The sequence below is a fragment of the Lingula anatina genome, chromosome 1, assembly GCF_051362555.1.
Source record: "Lingula anatina isolate TDL-2025a chromosome 1, LinAna3.0, whole genome shotgun sequence".
Taxonomy (NCBI): Eukaryota; Metazoa; Brachiopoda; class Lingulata; order Lingulida; family Lingulidae; genus Lingula; species Lingula anatina.
This window is the reverse complement of record NC_141767.1, coordinates 71,236,104-71,258,477: the sequence shown is the minus strand read 5'-3', so window position 1 is coordinate 71,258,477 and position 22,374 is coordinate 71,236,104. Positions and strand designations below refer to the sequence as shown.

General features: G+C 36.1%; 3 protein-coding genes across 12 annotated transcripts in view; 1 reads left to right on the top strand and 2 right to left on the bottom strand.

Moving 5' to 3' along the window:
• Positions 1-37: 37 nt before the first annotated feature.
• On the bottom strand, positions 38-6,324 carry LOC106168736 (nucleoredoxin). Its single transcript, XM_013547903.2, has 7 exons — positions 5,915-6,324; positions 3,248-3,502; positions 2,783-2,987; positions 2,501-2,589; positions 1,930-2,020; positions 1,422-1,525; positions 38-1,134 (listed from the first exon to the last, which is right to left on the bottom strand). The coding sequence occupies exons 1-7, from the start codon at positions 6,215-6,217 to the stop codon at positions 937-939; spliced, it is 1,245 nt and encodes a 414-aa protein (XP_013403357.2). The 5' UTR covers positions 6,218-6,324; the 3' UTR covers positions 38-936.
• A 408-nt stretch (positions 6,325-6,732) lies between these two features.
• On the bottom strand, positions 6,733-10,245 carry LOC106168732 (mediator of RNA polymerase II transcription subunit 19). Its single transcript, XM_013547901.2, has 6 exons — positions 10,021-10,245; positions 9,323-9,479; positions 8,992-9,091; positions 8,630-8,735; positions 8,245-8,354; positions 6,733-7,906 (listed from the first exon to the last, which is right to left on the bottom strand). Exons 1-6 carry the CDS (start codon positions 10,193-10,195, stop codon positions 7,847-7,849), a joined length of 708 nt encoding a protein of 235 aa, XP_013403355.1. The 5' UTR covers positions 10,196-10,245; the 3' UTR covers positions 6,733-7,846.
• Positions 10,246-10,952: 707 nt separating this feature from the next.
• LOC106168698 (uncharacterized) overlaps positions 10,953-22,374 on the top strand; it is a 29,687-nt gene continuing 18,265 nt past the window's right edge. For 5 of the 10 annotated variants that reach the window (XR_015333415.1, XM_087008291.1, XM_087008278.1 and 2 more), the window contains exons 1-3: positions 16,457-16,640; positions 17,083-17,254; positions 21,704-21,822. Coding sequence is in view for 8 of the 10 variants with exons in the window: in XM_087008291.1 (XP_086864417.1) it covers positions 17,087-17,254; positions 21,704-21,822 (287 nt within the window). In the remaining 2 variants the exon portion in view is untranslated. Of the gene's footprint in view, positions 11,041-16,456; positions 16,641-16,811; positions 16,865-17,082; positions 17,255-18,293; positions 18,468-21,009; positions 21,370-21,703; positions 21,923-22,374 lie in introns of those variants that run through there. The other 5 variants (XM_087008264.1, XM_087008269.1, XM_087008308.1 and 2 more) reach the window with 5 other exon arrangements.

Genomic DNA, 22,374 nt, shown 5'->3' with positions numbered 1-22,374 from the left:
CCTTCATTTAGATGTATACCAACAAAGTGAAACATGGTTAAATTCAGCAGCTTTATTACAAGATTGCATTCTACAAAGTAAAAATGTAGAGGAGCTGAATAACATGTTAGATAACCTCATAAAGTAAACATCAAATCGTTCTGAAATCACAGATAAACATAGTCATTTTTCGCAGAAAAAACTGCAATACAAAAAGAAACACTAGTTGATTTCAAAATAGTGTCAACAAAACTTTGGTCCTGATATTTCTATAATTTCCACGTGGTCAGGTTAAAGATAACGGGAGGAGGTTTACACTGCTGAGGGCAGAACATCACTTTATTAATTCACTGCAAGTCAATGTGGACTAAAATAAATGGTACAAACTAGATCACACACAATACTATAACCAAGGTCAATCTCTTGGGTGTATTCTACTCTGAATAAAACAAGAGCACAGATCATCACATCTAATTAACATGGGAGGAATGGGAGAAAGGTGGCATCAATCTGAACAAATAATTTTTTTTCAAATGTCTTTTTTCTACTACGTCACACAGAAATGACACAGGTCAATACAATCTCCACAGATAACATTTAAGGTGTGACGGCAATTCAGGATAAAGGTGGTAATTCTCTCATCCCCATCTTAACATCAGATCTACCAGAATCTCGACAATAATGAACATTTGGACCCTAACAGAGCTAAAAACTTCCCACCTCATAGTTTCTCTGTAGTGTTTCTCTTGCATTTCTCTCTCTGTTTACCACAGTTAAAACAAAAATGGATGATAAATAGATTAAAACCTGTCATTAGTTGCTACAGGGTTATAAATTAGAATAAAAGAATAAGAGTACTCTGTAACAACCTGCTAGACGAGTAGACCATTTCTCACATAAACATGAATGGGTCAGTCTTTCCAGCTGACCAGTGTTTCCAGCTGACCAGTGTCCAGTCTATCCCTGCAGTTTCTTCCACTCCAGATTGCCAGCCTTGTACTGGCTGATCACCTCCTGGACCACCGCCTTGGTGATTGTCTTCTCTGGAGAGGCAAAGACCCTCTGTTCTGGAAAATCTGTCAGTGCCAGGAGGGGCAGGCGCTCCTCTAGCTTACAGAAATTAATCAGGGAGTCATATAATTCATCCTGTTTGGCCTAGAATAAGAAACATATTTAAAAGAGATTTTTTAAAATTATTTATCAAATACGTGTACTGGTACAAGCCATTTTCATACATATTCTGTTATTAAAAAGACCCCCCCCCCAAAAAAAAAAAAATAATAATAATAAATAAATAAAAAGGAACTGAAATATTATTTCACTTAAAAGACAGCTCTCATTTTAATACAAACTAACAACCGTCTCTAGCTGTTTTAATCCTTCTGAACATCATACATTTCAATAGCTGTTAAGTAGAATCAATTTTTTTTTCAAAAACTCACAGTATCCATCCACAGGAAAAAGACATCCTGGTCTTCCCCCTTATCATAGTATTCTTTGGCTGACTCTGACATCACTTCCTGTGCAAGAGCTGCGCCTTTGCCCTCTGAAGATAGTTTAAATGAATACAGGGACTTTATACTTAGTACACAGGTACTCATGCACAAAATAAACATTAGGGAACAACAAGGCTTATACAAGTTGAGATGGTAAACATAAATTAAAGATACCAAGTCCAGTATGATAATCCCATATAGACAAACAAAACAGCTTAAGCCAACAAATGTACAGACACAGCCAATGTCAGCCGAGATTTTAGAAAGGCTAGTAAAATAATGCAGCTTTATACAAAGTCTCTGACAGCTCTACCTCAATTCTGCTGTAAAGGGCAACTTTAATATAGATATGTTTGGTCTACAGAATATATATCGTTGCATTAACTAATTCTTATATTATGCTAGACCCCCCTAATAGGTGTACTTGGAACCCTAAGCTAACCAGTTGTCTCACCTGTCAAGAGGATCATACAAGGGGAGTCATTGAGAGGACCTACAGAGCTCTCAGTCATCTCTTCAATAGGCTTGGGCTTCCAAGGGAAATCCTGCAAAAGTCAGATCATATGTACCTAGTATTGTGTATATTTTGTATTTTCATCTGCTTAATAACTTTCTGTAAAGCAAACTTCAAAAGCAGAAAGCATAAAACAGTGTGCTGCATAGAATAATTTAATAAATGGAAAATAACCATAAACTGTGACTGTTTTAAATGAAAGCTATGATAATGTGAAGAAAAAATATGCTAAATCAGTGGATTTGAAAATATTTGAACTAGGTATCACTTCAATCCCATTGGGCAACTTCTGTACCAAGGTATCCAGAAAATTTTTGTTAAACCAACTGTTAAATTGCTAAGTACTTAAACACGATCCATTCGTTGTTGAGAACACCTTTTTTTCACGTTGTTAAGATAATCAAGGAAATAGGTTTAAGTAATCCCATACCATCACCCTTTGCCCTCAGGGTAATTAGTGCTGGTCAGATACAATAAGGTAGATAAGAGAAAGTAATCCTATATTTCATACCTTGCCCTCTGGGTCACTGGCAATGGCAGATCTTCCATTTTTGTTGATCACCTTGTTGTCTTCATCTAATATTATCAGAGACGGGATTCCTGTAACAGAAATACAAGGCTACTAGCTGATAGGGTTAATGTTATTTTGCTGGGAACATTGTCAATTGTTTTATTCCTTGACCAAAATACTGTGGAAAGGACCTTAATATTTTGCAGTAAATATTTTAAACATGCTTATGGCTGACATTCACCCTGTCCGTAAAATATAAGACAAAGATGAGCAATAAACTACCTTCTATGCCAAAGGTCTTGTTTAGTTTTGTAGCTCTGACATCTTTGAATGGTATAGCTAGCCAGGGCATGGTAGCAAAGTACTCCTTGAACTTGTCTTCTTCTCTGTCAGAGCTGGCAAACACTATCTCAAAATTCTTGTTAGCTGCTTTTAACTTTTTGTAGGTCTCAATGAGTTTTGGGGTGAACCCCCTGCATGGCGGACACTGCAAGACAAGAACATGGACCACTAAAAGGAAAATCAAGGGACTTAGCTTCCAAGCTACTATTTCCAAGACATGAAATTAAAAAGGGCACAGGCAAAAAATACAAAGCAGTATTAAATTGTCCATTTAACCTTTGTTGAAATTTTGCTTAAAAGATTCTTGCAAAAAAAAAAAATTAAGAAAATTGGCCAATACTAAAAACCAACAGGTTTTCCTTAAATCCATTTCATCTAAATCTATAGAAGATAACTAATACTTACCCAATGTGCTGAGAAGTAGATAGCCTTCACCTTCCCAGCCAAGGCAGTCTCAGCATCCACCTTCCCTCCATTCTCTGCCAGCAATTCCCCTTTCATAATCTCTTTGAAAGGTTTTGGGTTCCATGGAAACTCTTGTCCCTCTGGGTCATCTGTTACCACTGACCGCCCGTCACTGGTGATCACCTTCCCTGTGGCACCATTCAACAGGATCAGTGTAGGGATCCCGCTGACTTTGAACTCCTTGGAAAGTTTGCCCTGGAAATTAATGAAACATGCTTCAAATTCTAACAATATCAGAATTGTTTCACCCAAATGGATGAAAAGTTCATATATAGCATATGCTTTACCAGTTCTAAGTTATGGTGAGAAAATTTTCAAAGCATTTTCTGATGCTTAGATAAATCATTTTTAACAATTCCAGAAAAAATTACATGAAAGCTTTAATATTTATGAAGCAAAGAAATTCATTAATTTATGTCATGCACTGGTATAGGTTTCTGCAATCCAAGAATTTATGCCTGGACAAATATTGCCCTTATAGCAACACCACAGGTTCTCTTCAACCTGCTGACTCCAGTGCCAGAGCATACTGTCATCAAGGAGTTATAACTCCTTGCTGTCATCAACTTTATTTCAAATATGGAACATGACTTTATGTTAAACAAATGGTGACATCCTGACACCTGCCTGCATACCAGTATGTCATACTTGTATTAGCCCCCCCCTCCCCCCATTTTCCTCATCTGATTACAGCTAGACAGTCCAGTCACATAACCCTGTATTAGCCTCTAACTGCACACTACCCACATCTCATTCTGGCCCATGAGTCATCAGATAAGGCACACACAGCTTACTAATTATAATCAAAATTAATATTCCTACTGATAAATCAATATAAAAGCATGTAAATGTATTGTCTGTGTCTATAGCATTATAGTGACCCGCATGTCACAATACAGTGTTCAACAGATAATTAAGATACAGTTTTGTACTTAGTATTAGTATTATATAATAAGTAAGCTACAAGAACATCTGTGTTGCCACATGCAATCCATTATTAATCTATGCAACTGTTGTAATACATTTCTAGTGTACAAAATTACATAACACATTTGCTTACAATATGACCAAACACTGGTAACAATCAATCAGTCAATAAAGTGACCTACATACACGTATTGACCCATGACTCTGGTAGAATTATACTCTATTGATGTGCAATATGACCAGCCATACCTTTATCATATTTTTAAGTCTTTTATATTGGCAACTTTCTCAACATAACCTGCCTTATTTAATGGATAGATTTCAATCAGTGCAACATGCTTTCAAATTAGGAAAGCCATGTGATACATGTACATCATCTCCAACTTGACTTACCAGAAATCAAAACTTTAACACTTTTATTTTCACCTTGCTCTATCACTGACTCATAAACACGTTTCCATGACACAGCTGTAGAAGTGTACATACAGTACACATTACTAGTATACACTGTGAACACCTGCAAGGTTTCAGGCATCTATCTACTAGTATCTGGTTAATAATAATAATATGGCAAAAAGTAAACAAAGCAGTGCACACTAGCACTCTCAGCTGTCACCTTGATTAGTAAGTGGATCTAAAAACCATGTAAATTTTAACTATTTCACTACACTAGTCTACCATATGCTCCAATAACAATTATCGCCCAGAAAATTTCAGTGACACTCTGTCCAAAGCAGCACATAGATCTAGGCCTACTAGTACCAGGTTTTTTTTTTTTTTTTTTTTTTTTTTTTTGTAGCCAAAAAAGAGTCGACAAGGGCGTTGAGGTATTTGGTGGGCTGAAGGTCAGACAGGCCATCCGACAGTTTGGCTGCTTTGTGTGAGTCGTAGTAGACAAAATGGTATCGACCGAAATGACCTTTAATAGATTTGGTAATATGCAGCATGTCTATTCATGACTTTTTTATCTTTCTACGAAGTATTCACAATGCTTTAATATTTTGAGAGCATAGATAAAGACATATTGTTAGTTTGAAATGCATTTCTGTGGTAAATTTGTGTTTCCAGCTGTGTACATGTACTGACAGCATTCCTTTACTTAGCAGTATTTTTTTTTCGCCCTCTCCCACTGATTTCGGGGTCCACAGAGGATGTCATCCATAAAAATAAAAAAGTATGACCTTACTGACAGTATATGACATAATATTAGCCAGGGATCAGGTGACCATGTTATATCACCTTACTGGTTGAGTAAGTACATGTACTATAGTAAAACAAAGCTCAGTACACTCGGTGAAGTATTCATATTACATTTAGTTAAAACTTAAAGACAGGTGATGTAATAAACTAGTGTTGCCTGGGCCTTGTTCCAATCACAATTTTAATGCCCCCCCCCCCCCAACCAAAAGGGGCAGCATAACTAATAATTCTGAAAGACTGCGCATGCGCAAGAATGACTCAGTACAAAGAAGCCGGTTGCAACCTCTGTTGCCATAGTCCACAATTCTTGCAGATTCAGCAGAAATTGCACAATCAGTAGTCAAGGTTGACACTCTGGAGATCTTCTTGGCGAAATATTTATTTCTAGCATCCCTAATTAAAAATTCATGCTATGATTCTGCCTAAAATTGACGGTAGCAGATTGAATGACTTGGCTTTTTAATATCTTTTGTTATTTACCTTTAAATCTCGCTCTGCAAAAGGCAACGCCAGCCATGGCATCTCTTTAAAATAGTCATTGAAGCTGTTTTCATCCCTGTCCGAACTGACAAACACGATCTCAAAGTCTTTACCCTTGTCTGTCTTTTTAAATTTTTCGTAGAACGTAGCAAGGACAGGGGTGAATCCTCGACATGGCGGACACCAATGTGCAGAGAAATACAGCCCCACTACTTTCCCGTCGCCAGTAAAACTGCTCACGGAAACTTCTCCATCTTTACTCACTACCTTATCACCTAGAATTTTCTGAACTGCACCTGCCATAATTAATGTTAGTCGAGATTTTCCACAGTATCAGTCAACAAATAAAGAAGCTAGGGATACCCTACTCGCTTTATAACAGAGGTGACCCAGATCTAAAATTATGTGGTGACGTCAACATGTCACGGCTTTAGCCATTGGTCAGCAGAATCTTGTGTTTGGCTGTCGGCAAGAAATCGCGTTTTCATTTGGAAACATTATCTCCCCTAGGTTCAACCGTATTAAACTATTTTATTTTAAATTCAAACACTCGCAGTCGGCAAGCACATCGTGATAAGAACAAGGTGATACATTTTCAAAAATATTATAAAGATTTTTTGGCTTATAATACTTACTCGATGTTTCATATCTAGTGTTTTTTACCTAGTATATTTTTTTGTCAGTGAGGAAGAAATTGTGATTTTCAACGGGTGTATTATTGAGCAGAAATACACTGAAGTTGCACCAATAACAAAAGGATTGGCTCAACTCCTGAAAATTAACTGTCATACCATATATCAAATTAAACTAATTAAGACTACTTTTGTACAGTTTATTCTACAGTACACACTTCTTTCATATAAAGTAATGTAATAACACAAATTTCAAATACAAGACACTGCTGCTCACATTTTTTGTTTTTGTTGACTTAAAAAAAATAACCAAAAAAATTATAACTATCTAAATAAAATGAAATTTAAAAAAAAACAAACAAAATATCCCCCCCCCCCCAAAAAAAAAAAAAGATAAATATATTTCAGACATACAGTAGTTTTTCAAATTTTACTTATAAAAATCTACAAGTTATTTACAAAATGTACAAGAGTGTATTAACAAAGATGTACAGTTTATACAAGATACAGCATTGGACATGTAAAACATGTGATACTAGTCCTTAACTGCAATTAAAGTATGTAAATCCACTGGAAGTCATGGTATGACAGAGGTAATGTAAGTGACTAGACTTTGATACTGGTCTGTCTCTGATCAAACTCCTGGCTTGAACAGTTGTGTTTTGAAGTGGAAAGAACCGTGTGAAAAGTGAGTCATGAGACAAGACCACCTGGCCTGCCCTGCACCCCATTCCTCTTTGCAGAGGTGACAGCACTAACACTAACAAGGCATCTGTGACAATTTTCTCACCTCAACCCAGACACCTCCTGACTGAATGGTGTTTACCTTCAAAAATTGAGGAAAAAAAAGCTTTCACTCTTTAAGATACTATATTGATTATCCTTGACAACACAGATGCCATCTAGCAATGTTCCAACTGTAACCATGGTAAAAAACGACGAACTGCTGACAGTAAAGAGTGCTTGCACTTCTCAATAATGAGGCCACTGTGTCCCAGTTTTCCCAATACATGACTATAATCTAGGGCAAACTGACAGAAACCCAGGAGACAAAAGTAATCAAAGAGACCAACAGTATTCCAATCCTGACTTCCGGAGTTTAAATAAATACTGATTTAACTGTGCTGTTTCTGGATGCCCCCATTGTCCTCTGATGACATCTGAGTTAACTGACATTACTGGTTTTTCTGTGGTATATAGCTGCCATCACTGCATATTTCTGATATGAAAAAGACCACGTCCACGCTGTAGTTGAGTGAACTTTCCTATGCTGTTCCATATGGTCCTTGTTCTACAGAGACTATGTAATCTTTGAGCTTCCTTCTGTGGATGGACCTGGGTGTTCTGGACTGTGCTTTTGCTGGAAAATAAAAATATTTTCATCAATAAGTTTGCCTCTTTTTTTCCTTTTTATTTCTAAGACATTTCTAAGAGTTTTCTAAGATACACAAATTATATAGTTACTGAATCAATTGATCAAAATCCAGTATGATATGGATTTATGGCATGATAACAAAGATTTTAATAAAATTTTAAAAAGGGAAAATAATATTCTACCATTGTCTAACTCAAATAATCATTATAACACCAACAGTTGGAAAACAAACATTTTCCCTAGTGTTCATTGATACAAAGAAGCAATTTAGTTATGTTGTTAACATTTATGACTACATTTCATTATCAGATAAATGAACTTACTTTCTTCTTCTTCTTTTCTTTTTTCTTTTTCCGTTTTTCTCTCTCTTCATCACTTCGTTTTTGCTTTTTATGTTTCGTCTTCTGTTCCACACTGGCTTCTGACGCATTATCTGAAAGGAAATAAAGAATTTAATGGCAAAAGCTGAAATAAGTGATTACATGTTAACATGTTGATATCCTTCCACTGCATGGGATACTAAAAAGCTACACAGACTTTCAAAACTTGGTAACTTTTCCAAAGCAGCCATTGACCTCTCTTTGATTTTTAAAACAAATAAAAAAATTATTTACGTAAATGCGAAGAGGATAGAAAGGAATTTTTTAAAAATAATAATAATAATGATAAATTCTTGTATACCTAGTAATAAATATTGCTGTAACTTACCTTGATTTTCTTGCAATGGCCCTTCTTTTGTTTCCTCTTTCCGTTTCTTTTTATGTTTGTGCTTTTTAGGAGGCATCTGATGCATGAGACGGTATTGCTCTGGTAGCTAAATTATAACAATGATAAATATTTACTTATAAATGAAAGAAAATTCCAAAAAAAGACTAATCTTGTAAAATTGGAAATGTATTTGTTTTCTTTTTACATAAAAACTGCCAATTAAAAGATGGGCAAAACCAAAATTCATAAAGGGTCATGATTTGAGTAATTAATTGAAAATGTTATTTTCATAACATGAGAGAGTCCGGGTTAGATTAGTTATGTATTTTTTTTTTTCAACTCAGTTTTGTCAGTACACTTACTGGCCCAGGGTGTAGTCTAAAACCTGCTAATGCTGATCCAGATAAAGGAATCAATTCCTTGCCAGTTATAGGTGGCTTTTCTATCAAAGAGCGGAGAGAGCTGGAAAACCAACATAAATTAAGAAAATAAATTAGAATGAACCATCGAGAAAAATTCAATGTGCTAAGTCCTGTGTAAAAATAAGGTAGGGCAACAGGGGAAAAAAGTAACAGACAGCATCATTATTTTTTTTCAATGTATCACTTATGATCAAAGTGCTTGAGTTCAAATAAATACATTTTTGATAAAAATGACAATACTTAAAATAAAAGTGCCAAATTTTTGCAGTACCTGTTGTCTTGAATTCCAGGTGCATCGATATTTCCTGGAAGATTTGGCAAGAATGCATTAAGTTCTTCTTTGATCTTTTTGCCACAGAACTTGTTGTAGGAATGCTCCAACCCATGGTAAGATAGCAAGTTGGTGTTCCCTGTCAACTTGGCTTCATCTGAAATATGATATTGAGGTAAATCTACAGAAGGTATATTTTGGACAATGTCAGACCTTACTGAATTCATGTTTCAGAAACTTCTCCCAAATAATGTATGTATTAATAATCATAGATCACAGGTAAGGGGAATGGAACAGAAGTGTGAGGCTGTTAAAAGAGCTGACACTTTTTTTTAAGTGACTATATCTGTATACCTATCGCACTGTAACAGCGCTAGCTAGCACTTCAAATTATCACATGATTGCCTTTTCCATCTCAACTTCACTTGTATCTTTCAGACTTGCAAACAACCGGAGTGGTATTCAAACTTGTCAGAATTTCAATAAAATTAGTCTGTTGTCAATTACACTGTTGCCTCTCTCTCTCTCTCTCTCTCTCTCTGTGTGTGTGTGTGTGCGTGTGTGTGCCCAAACAGTCTTATTATCTGACAAGGCCGTCCCTAAATAAAGAGAAAGAAGCTGAGAAGTAGCAAAACACTATCTTTCGTCGAGACTTAATATATTGTAACTGTGAGTACTGCAAAGTGCCGGCGCCTCACCTGGTGGCTCTTTCATAAGGTAAAAAGGGCCTTTCTGTATGATTGCCGGATTCTTTCCGAGTGCAATGGTTGTTTTGAGTGTTCCAGTCGAGTCTTGTCTTGGTATGGCAGGTGATCGAGAGCCCCTTGGACTAGACTTTGGAGAAGTCTGGTCGCTTCTTCTGTATAAATCCATGAGCTTCCTCAGACGTTGTGTTCTACGTCATCAAAACATGCGGAGTGAGAGCTAGTGCGTGGCCTCTTAAAAGTTTCGAATCATTTTAATTAAGTTATTATTTTAGTTATTTTGTCTTGGTACCCTTTTGAACATGATATATATTTTCAATTTAAATGATTATATAAATAACACAAGTGTATATATAGGGCTTTATTGCTCTAAATACAACAAAGACACTACCACATACAGAATGTGCAATGTGTTTGTTGTGCCTGCCTGTCTCCCCACCCCCACCCAGTCCAGTATCTGACAAAGAAAGAAGCTTAATTGGTTTTTGAAAAAATGGAGGGGTGGGAGCACATGGATGAAAACATTTTCTAGGTGATGGGGAGTGGATAAAAGGGAAACTTTCGAAGCTTAAGGAGGGACACTTGTCTGCAGTATTGAACCGGGTAAAACAAAAGAAGATATCACACCCAAACCCAATATATATATAGAGGTGCAAATGACGTCACAGACATGTTCCTAAAAATATGTAGTGCAAAGATTACAAACTATGTTTGATTATTTTAGGGTCCAACATAAAGAAGGTTTTATTAAAGTTTCACTTTCCTGGAACCACGAATAATAAAAAATAATTCCTCATCCAACCCCAAAAAGGAACATACGTTAAGTACTGTCACAAATGCAAAAGCTGTGGAAACGTTTTAATCACTTTGAAAATTCAATCATCACGGGTTGTAAATGAACCGGATGTGCGCAGAGTAGTAATGCGCACTTATTATATGAACAATGCTATGAACGATTGAACAGGTGGACACGATATGAACTACTGTACATGTATATAAGAAGGGGCGTAAAAAGTAAGCTTTAATCCATCACTCAAGAGACGGACGGAAAGATATCATTATTTTATATATATATATTTACTTTTCAGAAAATGGCGAAAACAAGAGCTGAGATTCAAAAAAATTATCGATCTCGTAAAAAGAAAAATGAGGGTGAGGCATATCTGGAAAGGGAAAGAAAAAGAGTTCAAAAATACTATATACCTTCCGCCTCCTTAAGCGACCGTGAAAGACGAAAGAGAAATGCGTAGACTAAAGCACGAAAATTTAGACTTCACCAAAGGAAACAAGAGCTTCTAGCTGCTATAGAAGTTACGGAGGCAAGTCCAAAGCAATCACTACCGGAGAGGCTTGTTGTATGTGTGAGGTGGCCACAACGTGGAGATAAAAGATTTAGTAGAAACTTAAGGCAGGCACAAAGAACAATTAAAGAACTACAGGCACAGGTAAATGCCATGAAAAAGAGGGAGAATTCTATCCGGCAACGATTTAGCCGTTGTCGAAGACGAAATATAGAATCACCTGAATTTCCCACAAGCCCCAAAACCAAGACAGAACGCACCATACGACAGGCTATGTTGAATAGGACCCAAGCTAACACTGTGAGGAAGCAATTACATATAGGAAATGTTTTAGTAGCTGAAGTGGGTCAAGCTAAACGAGTAACACCAAGAAGTAAGATGAAAATTTTGCATAATATTGTGGCTGGGAAGATTGCGAAGAAGTATCGTTGTCTCAAACATCTTTCTGCTGCTACTGGCATGTGCCGGAATCGTTTGTCGAGGACTCGCGAAAAGGGGATGAACTGGTCGAAAGGTCGACGGATACGAGTAGCAGAAAAAAAAACAGGCAAGCTGTACAAATTTTTTTAAAAGAGACGACAATAGTAGAGCCCAACCTGGAAAAGCAAATCAGAAGATAGAGAGAAAATGCAAACTAGAGTGCTGACAGATTACATAGCTAACTTATACTACAAGTTTATGAGTGAGAATCCGAACATAAAGATATCATTGGAAACCTTTCGACGCCTTCGACCCAGACATGTAGGCCTACTGCATCACATATTGCCAGACACAGCTGTCTTTGCACAAAGCACCAGAATATGGCGCTGCTTCTAAAGGCTCTCAGACGGGAGGGTATAAATGTATCACTTAGTCCTGATGCGTTCATTAAAGGCTGTACAGACTAAAACAAGAGTGAGTGGCAAAAATTACCCGAAAAAGTTAAATACAGTCAGTGGAAACGAGTGGAAATCTAAGACAAAGACCGCAAAAAAAAAAAGCCATGCGCTTATGTGAGAATAAAGTTCAGAAAGACGAGTTCTTGTCCTTCTTCAGTAACCAAAAGAAAGAATTCGGCGAGCACGTTGGCAGAGTAAAAACACAGTACGAGCAATTAAGAAATCTCAAGGAAACTCTTCCAAGAAACCATGTGACTATACAGATGGATTTTGCGGCAAACTATGTATGTAGGTCCGCCGACGAGATCCAGTCCGCCTACTTGTACAAAACTAGCGTTACCCTCCACCCCGTTGTCATCCACTATCGTGATGAGGATGGGAAGCTGGCCCACCAGAGCCTTATCGCTGTCTCTGATGAAACAAGTCATTCGGCTTCTACCGTGTATGCAATACTGTCGAAAGTTATGCCACACGTGAAAAACCTTGTGCCCGAGCTGGAAACCATCCATTACTGGACGGACAGTCCGACCAGCCAGTACAGAAATAAATGCATATTTTACATCGTAGCAAAGTGAAAGTGAGAAAACTTAAGTTCTTGTCAGTTATCCGGGGCAGATTGTGTGACACCTGGGAAGAAACACATTTGCTTGTACCAGCACCCGTAGAAATTGAAACAAGATTGAGCAAAGAAAATGGCAATAACCCATCGCATCACTGGGCAGACGGTGACGGTAGGCGATTTTGTAGCAGTGGTCTATGAGAAAAAATGGTACATAGTACAAGATATCGACGAATTAGACAGAGAGGCAGAGATCAGCATTTTAGAGAAACGGAAAAGTCTCTTCCAATGACACCATTTGGATACCTTTCGACAATATCTTGTGTCGTGTTGAGGAACCATCTGCGGCAGGAAAATCGCAACGAATGTTTAAAATCACACCAAGCGACCTGAACGCTATTCATGTAGCCTGTAATTTGCCTTAAATAGCGGCTGATAAGGGACATAGAAACCCTTGGACTCTAAAGTGAGATCCGTTTCTTACACTCACTCAATGGAAAGACTTAGAAACGCAATTTTATGAGCCACTTACTTTTTATAGATAAAACAAACATTATATATATTTCCCCCCAAAAAATGTCGAAATTTGCAAGAAAATGTGGACCTTTCAGAGAAGATGTTAGCAAAGCTCATTTTGAACGATATCTCTGCTGTGTTGGAAAACTTATAGCTAGGTTTGTTGAAAATGGCTTCGTTTAAAGAGGTCCTAGGTTAGATGTTTCTAGGATCTTTATTCCTTTACATACAAATGATTAAGACGTTTGATACGTGGATCCTGTTGTGTAATAGGTTATCACTTTTGATGTCTGAGTTACTTTTAAACATCTCAATAAATTTTACGAAAAAACTGAAAAAATATATTATTTATATTTATTAAACTCGTCTCCCTTATCTTTTCTGTGGCTGTGGAACATACGTTACATTATGGTCCGCGAAAGATGCGAGGCATAGTTGTTATTGTAACCAATACACTGAAAAAATTGAAAGTTTCAATGAAATTTAAATTCACGAAGAATATGACCAGTGGTAGATAGCTTTTAGGAAACAGAGTTTTCAACTCTCTATACAATTGACAATTACTGCTATTGAAATAGTCTTCTACCTGGACAGTGTAAAGAAAAATGATCTTTAGTTTGAAAGTTATTTTCCAAGATCTGGTGTATTTTCCTTTCACTTTTCCATTATTAATGACTTATAGGGTTCTGAAAGTGTTTAGGTTGCACAAATTTCCACAGCGCTTAACTTATGATCGTAATTTGTATTAGGCGATTCAGCCGTAACGTATGTTCTTTCTTACACTTTTTTACTTGAAACAGCCGTCGCTTTATTTGCTTACAAAACAGAAACACTTGGGCGTAAAATTGGGACATTTGTGGATTTTTGTTCTATACACATATAAGTTTTAAAAAATTATATACTACTTCTAATTCATTCAATTTCATTTTTGAGACTTGAACTCGTGAAATGCATCTCTATTTTGGGTTTGGGTGATCAGCGTTTTGTATTCTCCCTTACCTAGTTTTGAATGGTTGGAAAATGTGAAGTTGATATTTGGCAGCTAAAATTAACTGCCGAATGACGCGGTTAACACAAAAACGATTTCATTCAGTCTTGATTTAACCTCTGAACGCCTATAAGCGGTATAGCAATGTAAAGTACTCTTTGGGTTGCATTATAAATTCACATAAAATTTTGCTTTCGAACTGGTTACCCAGTTCTGAATTTTATTCGAATATTGAAGATTGGAACATTTCAATCTTAAAAGGCTGACCCTCTCGCGCTATGCTCATTCTTGAATTTATTATTATTATTATTATTATTATTATTATTATTATTATTATTATTATTATGCCTCATTCATTTATTCATAAATATTGAAATAAGAATTTTTATTGTTTTAGACAAAGGATGCTTTCTAGCCTAGACCCATGGGGCTAGCCAAACATTAGCTCTTGATTTTTAAAAAATCCTGTTTCCCTAAAGTAAAATTTAATGCTTCACTTAAACATTTTAACTAGATGATTTCCTAACTCTTTGTGGCTTTAAACTGGTTAAGACTAGATCACCAGATTACAGCTAGTAGATTTCATTGTAAATCACGTTTCCTTAAATTTTGAGCAAATTTTGTATCCTGGAAAAAATGTGAAACCTCAACTCCATGCGTAAATTGATACAGAAAATCATGGCATGAACCTAATATGTTCTTTACTTAACTTCTAAAATTATTTTTTCATTTAAATTTACTTATTGTACAACCATTGAATAAACTAACCAGAGTAAAAAAATCAAAGCTACATTTGTGGTATTTGTACAATATTCTCTGGATTGGTGGACGCACCTGTCGCGTCTGTACGTGGAGTCAAAAAGTTCTGTAACGTTAGCGCAGCAATGGCGTTCCACATGCAGTCTAAGATAGTAAGAGACCATTTTTGCTTGCAGGGTTATCCCTCAGTTATCCATTTCCGAGGATATCCTTCACATTCTAAATGAGGTTCTGATCTTGAAACGAGCTGGCCATAGGAGGGTTTGGATTTGATTCGCATATAACCAGCCAACTGTTGTTTGTGAGTGAGCGCGAATATTATATCCAAAAGGGCTATTTTAAACTTCTGTTACTAAAATAGGCTAAAACCTTTCGTTACTGGATACGAAAATTCCCCATACTTGCAAGGCATGAATTTTAAAAATTTTCAGTAATTTACACAAATAGCCTGATTTATCACTTTCTGTCACCAGAGATTTTGAAAAAGTACTAGTAGAATTCGAAAATATATCTTAACTTCCCTTTTCACCTAAAATTATGCTTTCTTCAAAGGAACCTATAAATTGAGAATGAATGTGTAATATTTGGAAGAGAAAAGATAATATTTAAGACGATTTGAGTCACTCGAAATATATGTCAAGGCCTAACAGTGGCCTATTTGCATATAAAATGATATAAAAACGGCACTTAGACCATACGAAACTGATATATTGGCGTAAAAGCATGACTGGTCTTAATTTTAAGGAAATTGGACTATGTTTTTCGGACCTACATAGGCCCCTATATCTTATTTCATTTCATATATTCTTTTTTTTTTTCTTTTTAAAATGGAAAAACAATGTGTGGTTTATATTTGGTAAGACGAAGAATTTAGGCTTCATTCACATGCAATGTCTATTTTCTAAATTCTATTTTCTATTGGCGGTATGTCTTATGATCACGGCCTGTGCCCTGAATATCCCGCGGCATAATTACTGGCAGCGCGAGCCAGTTACTATAAGTTACTATAAGTAACTGGCTCGCGCTGCCAGTAATTACGCGGCGGGATATTCAGGGCACAGACCGTGATCATAAGATAGCGCGAATAGAAAATAGATTTTTAGAAAATAGACATTCCATGTGAACGAAGCCTTAAAGTGATCCCCAAAAAGCCTTCATACTGTACCTTTATGTTAAAAAATCATCCACACTACATTTATTTATATATACAGTAGGCCTACATCGAGATTTGCGATCCCCAACTGACGTACCTAGCTATTTTGTTGCTGCCCGTTGTTCTGATTGAAGTTTAAGTTCATTTTCTACTCGATAACCTGTGTGAATCAACGCCGAGTTTGTCGCGAAGGTCACAGCAGGTGACAGCAAGGCTAAAAACTCATTACGGTAACGAAATTAAATAAATATCTTCAGCCTGTCTTGTGCAGAGGGCAGCACAGGCAGCTTAGTATCAAGGGTTGTTTATACATGGCCGCCGTGTACGTGCGTTGAAGCTTCGTGCGATTCAACATTTATAGGACTTTTTCGGTGAAATTCCACTTAGAAATGACCCCTGAATATTCTACGCAGATAACATTTTTTTCTTAAAACTATTTTGACGCAGTTGCATTTTAAAGGTAAAGTGTTTATTGCTACTGAAAATGTGGATAATAACAGTTAAATTAATTTGTAACGTTGCTCGTTATGTCTAAAATTAGTAAAATTCAAACCATTCAAGAGCGCATTTATCATCTGTAAACGAATAGCATTAACATGACCTATTTTCTCTTTCAATATGACTTATATAGCTACGTATCTTAGAATATGTTGGCTCTATCTGGAATTTGAACACTTCTGACACGTAAGTGAACTTACTAGTAGTAGTGCTCGTAAATATATTGCATGCCACTATCTCTGCTCTGTCAACACGGTGTGAGAATTACGCTGACATGATATCCTCAATCTCATTGTCGGTAAATACAACCCCCTCAACAAGCAGCAAAAGTAAATATGAACAAAATGATGTCCATGCACCATAGTCAGATATACTGTACATTTGTTGCTTATCTTTATCCTCAGCACAATGTATGAAGATAACAGTGAGGCCCCAGTCATGTATCACAGCTTTCATGGAGAGCCACCAGCTCCTCCATATGAACGCCCTCCACATGTTCGAACATACTCGGAGCCAGTCACACTGCGCCAGCAGTTCACAACTGAAGACATAGGATTTCTCAGGGATCAGTTATTGGTAAGTGAAGTTTACAGTGTATGAGCATATGACTACTATTTACTAATGGTATATTGTAAACTATTAGTTTATACCGTTTGTGCCTATATGCTGTAAGGTAATAATGAAATACTTGGAAGATTTTACATTTTCAATGGCAGATTGTAAAAAAATATCATGTTTATACGAAGAGTAGAAGCTTGAGAAGCTATCATACAAATCATTTATCTCATTTATTTTTTAAGTTGACCTTAAACATAAAAACAGTTAAAACCTGTGTACTGAGTAAGTAACAGTCCTGGCTATAGGTACATTGTGCATGTATCATAAAGATTCTAACAGTTGTTATCCATGTACCATGTACATGCAGATACTGTATGGCAGTCATTGCATAGAATGACTCCTGTTAAGATGTTTACATGTATATATATTTATAACTGGCAGTGGTCTTGGGTGTTGGAAAATATTGAAGTTAGTATCTGAGTTTTGCGTTTTATCATTGCTATGCTTTGATTTATGACATATTTTGTTATTTATCTCTACATATTTATATGCATGTCAACTGAGCATGTTTACTTTGGATTCATTCATTCTTCACCATGTGGTTTCTTTGCCCTTTCCCTTTTAACCCTTGACCTGAGCACATTTGGACATTATAGAGTAAAGAAATGTTAAGACATTTAGTATGTGGTGTATGTAACAGAGGACATTGTATAATAAAGAATGTCTTCTGGTTTCAAACTTAAGAGGATTTATTTACACCTTGTTGCATGGATAAAAGCAGAATAAATAGTTCATTAAAACTAATCACCGAATGAAAGGATTAGTGTATATTTCTTATTCACAAAGCCATTCTGAGTTTACCAACAGGTCCACAAAGCATGCATTTCATTTCTTTGTGATTTTGTTACACTCAATGAGGTTGCTGTAGCATAAAGCAAATTGTGTTCAAACATGGAACAAAAAGAAAACAACTGCATGATTCAATTTTATGCAGAAATAAAAGTAATGCAAACACAATGTTTCTGGTAAATGTTATATGTGAACAGGATTAGATTTGTCAGACAGGTAATCCAATAAAACTGCTGTATTGCAGTTACATAAAGGAGCCAATTTGCAATGAAGTTTGAATTTGCACACCTTGATATTAAAAAACTGTTGAGTGGCAGTTAAATGCAATCATAGTGGAGTAACAAGACAACGGTTAACAGTGGTTATCTACCTGCCAGACAAGGTGAGATATAAATGTAATCAAATTGTAGATTGATAGCGGTGTTTTAAAGCTAACAAATCCAAGCCAGTGAGTAAGTGTAAAAGTTATTGGTTTCTAGTCGTGATCAGGGACACCTACATGTATTCACTGTGTATGGGGAGCTTAAGACTGTTATGGCAAACATCAAGTGTTTGTAGGGTCACAGAGTTATGTGTAGACAAATACTTTAAGATATAAGTAGGAAATAATGGGCTTTGAAAAAATTCAAATCACATTGGGAGTGTAAACTTTTGAAAGCAGTAGGTATAACGGCAGTTGTAGATTAAATCTCTAACGAAAGAGCCTTTGGATGACAGGTAAATTTCTTTTCAAACCTATGCAAGACAGTAGATCATTCAGCTCCAGCTAATAACTGATTTGTATCCAGTCTATTGTTACCTGACTGAGTAGGTACAGTACATGTAGTACATTGAGGCCACCCTCAGTGGTTCTACAGGTGAAGTTAACTTAATAATTACATCCAGGTATATCAGGTGTTCACCATTATACCTGTATACATATAATATTTTTATTTCTCTGCACGTTCATGCTGTAGTGTCAAAATGGCATCAAAACTATTTGTAAAAAAAAAAAAACGATTAATTTGCAAATTTGATTTAAAGAAATTTTGGAAATATACAGATGGATTGTGTCCATCTTTAATTTCCTAGTGTTGCCTACATACTCTGAAGTGCCAAATAAACGTGCCGGCACGTTTATTTTTTTTCCGGATATTTTCCACCCGGCACGATCTTATTCTCCCCGGCACGATTAATAATTTTCCACACGGCACGGTTATTTGGCACTCACTGTGCCGGTTGGAAATATTTTTGATCGTTTCGGAAATGTTGATGATCGTTTCATTGGACAAGTTAATAATTATTAATGACCTGTCGCAAGCACTACTAGTACACTCGAACTTGTTTTTAGCGTAAATAAAAGCTGCAGTGTTTCTCCAGCATATAAAGAGCGAGGCGCCGCGTTAAAATTTGTTAAAAGCACCGCCTCGCTGGGCTGAATGGAACAAAAAGTATATTTTCACTCATGCTGACTGAAATTTATATTTATTTCTAAGCAAATATGGCATTCTATTTACATACTGTACGTAATCCCATGCTTCTGAGCACTTGATTTAGTAGTAACGAAAATACGCATGCGCGTATGCCATCTCCCTGTGAGTGCCTCGTTTTCGCAGTTCTGTGCTTTATTTGAAGTATACGAGACAGAGCGAAACGAGGCAACTGCTCTCGACAACATTTAGTCACATGACACAAATACACTTTCTCTGTCACTTCGTCATGTTCCGAAATTAAGACCGCCTGTTGTGTGTTTTTATAGTTTACGTTTATTCACTGATAAAAATGGAGAAAATTAAGTGCACTTTGTTGATTTTATAAATTTGGAGAAGATTTTCTACTGATTTACGGGTTAGTTTTGTGAAAGCAGTAGCGTTGTAAAACTGGGTCACGTCAGTATTTCGCGTGCATTGAATATGAATTTCCATCACTGAATAGAATCATATAAATGAACAAACGAAGAACTCAAATTGGTGATAAGTGTGATTTTAATCTCTTTAATTCTGAAAAATCCATTTCACGGTGTTTGAAGTTGTTGATTATAAATTACATCTCAAACTACGTATAATTAGTAGCGGGAGTCGCTTTGCGCTGAACGACAGGAGAGAACATTTTTTGCGGCAGTTTTATTTAAGGATGAAGCGCTCCCACACGCAAAGTTACTTTCAGAAAGGTGAAAAATGGTAAGAACAACATATTATATCAACTTTTTGGTCAATCCAAAAATAATTCAATATAGGAAGCCCTTTTTCTTGATTCCTGTAAGTATTAAAGTAGTTAATTTTTTTTTTTTTTTTTGAAATAGTATGTTCTATAATTTTTGAAAGTTTAAATTAGCATTATAGGAACTGCTGCTGCTGAACCTTAAACTTCAAGATTGACTAAACTGAGTGAATGCATAGACAGGGAAATAAATTTTGTCTAAACCTTTGTTATGTCATTACTAAATTAATTCCTCAAAACATCTAAAACAAGACAATTCAGTGACACATAAGATGAAAAAAAAAAAAATTACATAAATACCCTAAAATGCACCAAATTGCACCTCGATTGAAAAAATTTTCCGGGGGAGCTTGGTGATAGAGATTACTCTAAATAGTTAAAATATGTTAAACTATGTGTATAAAATCAAAGGTAAATTTGTCTAGATATTGTGTTTTTTTATGTTTAATAAACATAATTTTTCCAGATTTGAATATAATTTAAAATTGCCATTACAATTATTCATTGAAATTATTAAAATTGATAAAATTTTCCGGGGGGCACAGTTATTCCGCTAGGCACTGTTATTAAATATCGGGAATTTTTCCAGGGGGCACAGTTATTCCGCTAGGCACTGTTATTAATTTTGGAAAGTTTTCCGGGGGGCACTGTTATTCCGGTAGGCACTCTTATTCGGCACTTCAGAGTATGAGCCTTGGAGAAAGCAGTGCAGGAACCAGTAACTGATATCTGTATATCTCCATTGTGGCACATTTGTTGGTTTTTACTGCCCCTACATTGTCTGTGAAGTCCCTGTGCTATTGAATTAAGGATGTTTTGACAGGTATTCACCTGTATTTGCTTTCCCAACTAAGCCTAGACATAGAACAAATAGCAGAGGAAAGAATTGTTACATGTCTATTAGAATAATACAGCCTTTCAAATGTGTCCAGGTGTGATGTGAGGGCCTCTCAGTCTAAATAGCTTGCTCATTACACACCAATGGTACAATATAGGAAAGGAAATCCAGCTTTATAGCTTTACATACGTTTTCATGAATTTATGGATACCAAGATGTATTGTTTGAGACATTTAATTTGGCACAGGTAAGAAAGAACCCTGCTTTAATATTGTGGAGCAGTATTGTGACATTTGTAACACTCTCAGTTTTAAGTCTAGTAGTAAATTGGAGTAGTACAGCATGTAAGTTAAAACTTTTGGCTGATTGTAAATAATTTGGCTTGTTAAAGCAGATAAATATGGGTGTGTACTCTGACAGCTGTGGTTTCTAGTAGTTTTAGATAGTAACAGATCAGAAATGGAAATAACAAGACCACTTTGCAATTCTTACTAGATTAAAAATATCTATTTAATAATTACAATAACTAATATGATTTATGTTTTTAATATAATAATTTTTTCCACATTCTGTTATTGCAGAGAGAGCAAGAGCTGAGACAGGAGAAAGAGGAAGAGTTGGACATGTTGCAGCAGTCACTAAGGGACAGGTATAGGTCCAGGACAGGTAGAGATAGCCAGGATACAGACAGTGGAATAAGGTAAATATCTCAGCTAGTTAACAGTTAGTTCACAGTCACTAAGAGACAGGTATAGGTCCAGGACAGGTAGAGATAGCCAGGATACAGACAGTGGAATAAGGTAAATATCTCAGCTAGTTAACAGTTAGTTCACAGTCACTAAGAGACAGGTATAGGTCCAGGACAGGTAGAGATAGCCAGGATAAAGACAGTGGAATAAGGTAAATATCTCAGCTAGTTAACACTTAGTTCACAGTCACTAAGGGACAGGTAAATATCTCAGTTAGGAATGATTTTAACTAGATTTGTGTCTTCAATATGCCACCCTTTTAGAGGACAAAGTTTCTGCTTGAACCTTTTAATGACAAATACTACAACCATGCAGTTATAAATAAATGAAAAATAGCCAAATGAATTATACTGTCTTTTGCCAAATAAAGTCCTTTTAGAACTGGCAAAAGTTTGGTGTGCAGCTTCTGCTGAGTTTTATTTCTGTTGAGACACTTACCTTTAATATCTTAAAATCAAATTGTTGCTTCATAAGAGTAAATTTAGAATGTCTAATATGATGTT